General features: G+C 55.8%; 1 protein-coding gene across 1 annotated transcript; it reads left to right on the forward strand.

Annotated features, from left to right (window-relative positions):
• The first annotated feature begins 511 nt into the window (after nt 1-511).
• Nucleotides 512-6,442, forward strand: LOC119088835 (proline dehydrogenase 1, mitochondrial-like). Its single transcript, XM_037209995.1, is given in 7 exon segments — nt 512-529; nt 793-939; nt 2,286-2,461; nt 4,478-4,521; nt 4,524-4,575; nt 6,227-6,315; nt 6,396-6,442. Coding segments are annotated over 7 exon segments (573 nt in total).
• Nucleotides 6,443-7,401: the final 959 nt, after the last annotated feature.

Consider the following 7,401-nt stretch of genomic DNA (forward strand, 5'->3'; position numbering starts at 1 on the left):
CAGGATTGAAGGGAGCCATAGAATAAACTCCTGGGGATACAGGCCTAGGCCTGGTGCGGCTTACACGGTAACAGCTTTCCTCACGTGTGGGACAGTGAGTGGGCTGGCTCTCAGCTTGGGCCATTTTGTCATTGTATCTAACTGGTTTAAGGTAAGGTACTGAGAGGCGGCCTCTCTGGTCCCTGACAGGGCAGGAGTGGGCAGGAGAGCACTGCTCCAGTGTGACCCGCCTCAGGTGAGCATCGTGGCCCACAGTGGCCTGACTTCTGCTCTAACTCTCAGACAGGCCAGCTAGAGCCTCTGCTGTCCCGGTTCACGGAGGAGGAGGAGCAGCAGATGAAGAGGATGCTGCAGAGGATGGACGTGCTGGCCAGCGGGTGTGTGTGTGTGTGTGTGTGTGTGTGTGTGGTGGGGAGGATGGACGCTGGCCAAGGTGTGAGCGGGTGTGTGTGTATGTGTGTGTGTGTGTGTGTGTGTGTGTGTTGTGTGTGTGTGTGTGGTGGTGGGGAGGATGGACGTGCTGGCCAAGGTGTGAGTGTGTGTGTGTGTGTGTGTGTGTGTGTGTGTGTGGTGGGGAGGATGGACGTGCTGGCCAAGGTGTGATCGACTCCCTGTGTGTGTATGGGGGGGGCGTAGGGGAGGATGGACGTGCTGGCCAAGGGTGTGAGCAGAGCTGTGTGTGTGTGTGTGGTAGTGGTGGGGGACACAGAGCATTAGGGCCCCAGCACCTGAGCAGAGGGAAGGCATCACCAACCTTCAAACACAGGTTCTTCCTCCCTCTGTGCCTCTCAGAAAGGCAGAGATGCGGGCGTGCGGCTGATGATAGATGCTGAGCAGAGCTACTTCCAGCCGGCCATCAGCCGCCTCACCCTGGAGATGCAGCGCAGGTTCAATGTGGATAAGCCGCTCATCTTCAACACATTCCAGTGCTACCTCAAGGTACAGCCGTCCACTCCCGCCTCCCTATCTCCCTGCCTGTTTCCAGTGCCTGACTGCGGGCGGTGCTGAGACCTCACAGGTGGTATGACCCACCACCTCGCAGGGAGCTACCTTTCTAGGGCGCCGTGCAGTATCTGACGGGCCTGCTTTGTGCAGACGCCAGAGCAGCGCAGGTAAAGGAATGCGCAGGCCGCTCACCCTACACTGGTTCAACTGTGGAGGAAACAGGCCCTGCCCATGGCCGCACCTGGGCTTGCAGGAGAGGTTGGGTTGGTGCCAGTTGCAGAGGAAACAAGATCCCTGGACCCTGTCCAGGACCCAGCCAAGAGTGTGCGTGTGGTCTGGCAAGATGACGCAGTGGAAACACTTGCTCTGCACGCCTGCCAACCTGAGGTGGTGAAATGGGGAGCCAGCTTCTCTCTAAGTTTCCCTTCACTTCCACATGTGCACGACGGTGCCCTGCAGACCACCTCCCCACAGTACTAAAAAGTGCAAGTAAAAGTGCGTGAGGACAGAGGACGAGGATGTTCCTGGGCTCCTCGGAAGACTCATAGCTGACTGCCATTATTAGCACAGGACCCTCTTAAGAATCTGAAAAAATCGCCGGGCGGTGGTGGCGCACGCCTTTAATCCCCAGCACTGGGAGGCAAAGAACTAGGTGGATCTCTGTGAGTTCGAGGCCAGCCTGGTCTACAGAGTGAGATCCAGGACAGGCACCAAAGCTACACAGAAGGCCGGGCGGTGGTGGCGCACGCCTTTAATCCAGCACTCGGGAGGCAGAGGCAGGCGGATCTCTGTGAGTTCGAGGCCAGCCTGGGCTACCAAGTGAGTTCCAGGAAAGGCGAAAAGCTACACAGAGAAACCCTGTCTCGAAAAACAAAACAAAACAAAAACCAAACAAAGAATCTGAAAAAATCACCAGACTCCCCTGGAAGATTGACAGGGCTGAAGTAGACCTGGGAGCCCAGAAAAACCCCAAGTCGAGCCCGGCAGCCCGAGGTTCCTAAGTTGCTGGGCACCAAGAGGACATGGTGGCAATTTGCTCCTAACTTGCCAAGGTGACTCTGAAATACACGGTAACTCCAGGCATCTGGGTTGGCACCCACAGGGCCATCTCAGGCTACACAGAGGAGGCTTAGATGGCCCCACTGTCTGTCACCTTTCCTTGGGGTTGGAGGTTGGAGGCCCAGCTTCATCCACATCTGTCTCCCAGATCCTTTGAGGAGCGCGTCCCTCAGGTAACCCCTGGCCGGCCTGGGCGCTTTAAGCTGAGACACACATGAAGCAGGTAGTCCCGGTGCTCTGACCAGTGGGGCTCCCTGTGACTTTTGAGCTTGGCCTTGCAGGATGCCTATGACAATGTGACCATGGATATGGAACTGGCTCGCCGTGAGGGCTGGTGTTTTGGGGCCAAGCTGGTACGTGGTGCATACATGGATCAAGAGCGTGCCAGGGCTGTGGAGATCGGCTATGAGGACCCCGTCAACCCTACATATGAGGCCACCAATGCCATGTACCACAGGTGAGAGGGCCTTCTGTGCCTTCTTGGAACGATGCAGAGAACCTTGGCCCCGAGTGTGGTGGCCCCATTCAGGCAGAGCCAGTTTCCGGAGGGCAGAGGTGCTATTTCTGCTACGGTCACCCTTTTTCCAAAACATCAGATTTTTCCTCTTGAATATGGATAAGTACTGCCTCTGTGCCCACAGTTGGCTACTGCTGACACTTGGAAACAACTGATACAGCGCATGTAGCAGGGTGCTTGCCTAACATGCCTGAAGCCTGGGTTTGAACCCCAGCACCACATAAACCAGGCCTGATTCATTGTGGACACCTTTAATCCCAGCACTTGGGAGGAGGAGGCAGGAAGATCAGTAGTTCAAAGTCATGCTTGGATGAGAGAGGGGAGGGGTAAGGGGAAAGAGATCCATCCCAGGTGCCTGGCTTGCCCCACGTGGCAGGCTCAACCTGTCAGCTTTTCAGCTCAGCATGGCAGTCGGGGACGGTGGCACACCCCTTCTTTCTGCCGGTTCTGACTGGGGCGTTGTTCTGGATGTTATAGAGAATGATCTAGGCTAGCTGTGCTTCAGTTCTGGGTGGTTTATTAAGCGTACAGCAAGCAAAAGGATTAACGGAGAGAAGCAGCAGATAGTGAACATTACCAAGTCGTGGGCCCATAAGGTCAAGCGGACAGCTGGAGTAGTGCCCATAGCCAGCAGGGGTGCGGGTAGCCCACCAGACAGACAGGGGTGCTGGGGCTCCTGTGGGGAGTCCCGGACAGCTGTCTGCTCTGCAGGACCAGCTTTTTGCCTTCCTACTGGAAACATTTTGTGAGATAAACAATGTCAACTTTTGGATTTTTGACATCTAGCTGTTAAAGATGTCCCCACTGCTCATTGCTCTCATGGTGACAGAACCAAGGGGCTAGCCTGATATAACGGGGGTGTGTGAGTGTGAGTGTGGACTTCAGACAGAATACGCTGTGATCTGGAGTGTGGGGCAACCCCATTGCAAGGGCTAGCATCTCAATGAACTCAAACAGCATTGACCGCTTACCCACATAACCTATGTTGCCGGTGCATGCAGTTCAGCTTCACGCCTCCCTCCCACCAGGCTGTGCTTGCTTATTGCAAACCTTGGGTCCCAGCTCCTTCCTGTTCTATTTCAAGAGTTGCTGCACATCAGGCAGTGCCACATGCCAATGTTTACGCTGCACACGCTGCCCTCTGCCCTTGCCTCTTAATGACTCCATCTCCAATTTCAGCAGTTGCCAGGACAGGACGCCCAAGGGTATGTTCAGGCCCATGGCCTTTTCCAGGTATCGTACTGGACTCATTGACCATCCTGCCCTCCTGCTGTAAGCACAGCTGGGGGATGTTCCTAGAAACCGACCTCTTGGGTCAGAGCAGAGAGCGCGTGTCTGGTGCTCAGGGATACCCACCCTACCTGAGGCCTCCACGAGTGTGCTATAGGGCCCTGCCCAGAAGACAAGCCACAGTTCAGCCCTGGTAGGATCTGACTGCTGGGGAGATGTGAACTAATGATTCCCCTGATAGGAACACCAAGGACGGATTGGTACCATCCAAATCTAGTGTGGTTAACCAGTGGAATATATGGGCGTTACATGACTGGGGTGACTCACGCAGTGGCATCAGTGAAACCCTCACTCACCCCAGCAGAGAGGCAGTTCAACAGAAGCTGCATCCCTGGAGCCCCCTAACCACCCTGCAGACAGTTCCACGGAGTCTCCGCCCCACTTACGCTTCCGGCTTTTATGCTTTTCTAACCGTGGGAGGGGCTTGTCAATCTAACTGTCCAGGTTTCTGCACTGAGCAGTGAGTTCCTATGCAGATGTCCTTATCTTCCTGAATCTTAGGAGCCTCCCTCCTTCCAGGCAGGAAGGTTTCACAATCACCAGCAGGGGGCCCTCGTTTCTGAGGCTCTGGCCCTGGCGCAGCTGCAACCATGGCCTGCAGAGCCACAAGGGTTCAGGGGGTGGTTGGCCTGGCGCCAAGCTTAGGTGGGGCTGTCCCTGTCCCAGGTGCCTGAACTACGTCCTGGAGAAGCTGAAGCGCAGCCCCAGGGCAGAGTGATGGTGGCTTCCCACAATGAAGACACAGTAAGCTTCACACTCCGCAGGTGGGTTCTGCCAGCCGGACTTGGGGCTTCTCGGTGGCTTGTGGGTGGCAGGTGGTACCGGGCTGAGGGAACACACGTGACCTGTTAGGTGTGCCGAGTGTCTGGGTGGGGGAGGGTGGTAAGGGGTGGAATGAGCAGACACAGCTGCAGCCTATAGATGCGACAGGCACCAGGCTTGTCCGTCATTCCTGACCTTACCCTCTAGGAGGTTCCTAGCTACTCTAGTTTTTGAAACACCAATTATCAAGTTCAAAACTAAATTTTTTAGGTGACAAAAAACAGCTAAGAGGCAGATCCGGGGTAGGTCCCGGGCCCGGAAAGCCTGGCCAAGTGTGGTCTCGTGTTTACCAAGTTTCCTGTAGCATTTTAAACCGCACTGGAATTTAATGTCATCTTTTTTTCTTTGAATACTTATCCCAAGGAGTGCAACTTTGGTAGAGTTCTAACAAGTCAAATACAGAAATAAGTAAAGTCTTAGAGAGTCTGGTACATTTCCCGTAATTACCAGGGCCCCAATAACCCCCATCCCATCTCCATGTTTCTGGATTTGGATGCAAAAAATCTGGTAGACCCTGTACAGTGGTCTTGCTGAGTCAGCCCAGGAATCAGGCTCAGGCTCCACGGCACAGTGGGCTCCCTACACCCAGGCTGCAGAGCACAGTGGGCTGGCTACACCCAGGCTGGGCCACCCTGTGGGGCTTCCTAAAGAAGCAATGAAGGTTGGGCTGGGCAGTGGGTTGGGGAGACTCCCACCTGCAGTGCTCTCCCATGCTCCAGCCAGCCTGGACAGGGTCAGGACTGAGAATGATGTCAACAACTGAATGTTAGGGGAAGGGATGGAAATCCCAGGCCTTGCCATGAATAGGGTGCGGAGAGACCCAGGGTCCTGTGTCCTAGAATGTGCTCAATGTGCCGCCTGGAGCTAGGAAGCTGGAGATGAGGTGAGGAAGTTATCACCATGCAGAATTTAAACTAGGAATGCGCAGTCAGATCCTGCGGGGACAGCTGCCCTGCCTTCCAGTCGAGCACAAGTGACTCGACTTGTGAGCACGTGGACTGTGGCTTGATTCACAGAGCCCACGTAAGAAAGCCGGTGTGGGGTAAGAACTGGTAACCCCAGCACTGGGGAGCCAGACACAGGAACCGTCAAAGTGGTGAGCCCTGGGGCGCGACGAGACTGTCTCAAAAATCAATGGATGGCTCCTGAGGACAATACCCAAGTGGTCCTCTGGTCACGTGCATGTACATGCATGGACACTAAGCACACATACGTGTAGTACAATGTAATCCATAGTCATGACTGGATTTTCTTAGTAGGCAAGTTACAAATGGTTTTATTTTTTGAGTCAACATGTTGATAGCATGTGATAGCCGTAGTACATCTCTGCTTTCCATTCGACCAATCGAGAGCTGTGCAGCCAGCAAGGGAGAATGACGTGCCCGTCACTAGAGCCAAGGCTCAGAGCACGACGGGCACTGGAGGTGGAGAAGGGGTCGGAGGCAGTGGGATGGGAAAGCAGTTGCCCTGGCTCTCCTGGGTCCCTGCCCCAGCCCACTGGAGACAGGCTGGAATGTGGGTGAAGAGGGGCTCAGAGCTACATAAGGGTGCCTGTGTCCTGGGGTGGGTCCTCACCAGCATGGCCCCTTCCAGGATGGAGGAGTTAGGCCTGCATCCTGATGATGGCCAGGTGAGCTTCGGACAGCTGCTGGGGATGTGCGACCAAATTAGCTTCCCACTAGGTGAGCTGGGTTGTCCTGGGCGTGTGCAGGGGGCGGGAGGCACACCGTGAGCGTGGGCCTTCATAGCTGTGTGTGTGTAGGCCAGGCAGGATTCCTGTGTACAAATATGTACCCTACGGTCCCGTGATGGAGGTGCTGCCCTACCTGTCCCGCCGTGCCCTGGAGAACAGCAGCATCATGAAAGGGGCCCAGCGAGAGAGGCAGCTGCTCTGGCAGGAACTCCGCAGGCGCCCTGCGCACTGGCAGCCTTTCCACCACCCGGCCTAGTCACCGCAGGAAACCATGCTCACACCTACTCCACTCAACCTGTTAGCTCTGGGGCCTCAGGCAGGGCACAGCTTTGGGTGGGCTGGGATTCCTTAGCCTAACCTACCCCAACAGGGTTCACCTTCTTAGATCCAAGTCTTTGAGGTGCTGAGGTGGGGGCTGCCCCGGGACATCCTGCACCTCCAGGGGCAGACACTCAGGTATGGGGTTGGCCAGAGTCACTGGAGCTAACCCACTATCCCGAGTGGGCACTCATCACTCCGCAGGCTACGGAGCCCCAGTCCAGAATACCTGCCAGGGTCTAACCCACCTTCCAAGACCCCGTGGTGGGCGGAGGGCAGAAGCCTGTTTAGTCAATAAATCATGCTGTGCTGAGAACCATCGCCTTTCTGTTAGTGCCTGCACATGAAGTCAGCTCTGAGCAGCAGAGGGGCTGGCCTGGATGGAATATTCCCTGGAGTTCCAGAGGCCACTCCAATCCAGACACTGAGGAGGGACATGTGTCTGGCTGCAGTGACATCTAGCCAGCCGCTTGCATTCCAGGCTGTGGCTGAGGGCAGGCAGCACACAGATAAAAGGCCCAGCCCCCCCTCCCCCTGACCCTCTGCGCCCTTCACTCCAGCTCAACCCTAGCTGGCTCTGCGGCAGGTCCCCCACCTCCTGCTAAGCTCTCCAGTTTTACTCAGCAGTCTGGAGTGGGTTCTTTGACAATGAAAGGTGTATAAGGGCTTGTTGGGTATCTCAGAAGGCCACTGCCCATGGTCTCTGCCTCTCTGCTGGCTCCGACATGGCCAGAACCACTAGGAGAGGATCCTCGCT

This window comes from Peromyscus leucopus, chromosome 12 (genome assembly GCF_004664715.2).
Source record: "Peromyscus leucopus breed LL Stock chromosome 12, UCI_PerLeu_2.1, whole genome shotgun sequence".
Classification (NCBI taxonomy): domain Eukaryota; kingdom Metazoa; phylum Chordata; class Mammalia; order Rodentia; family Cricetidae; genus Peromyscus; species Peromyscus leucopus.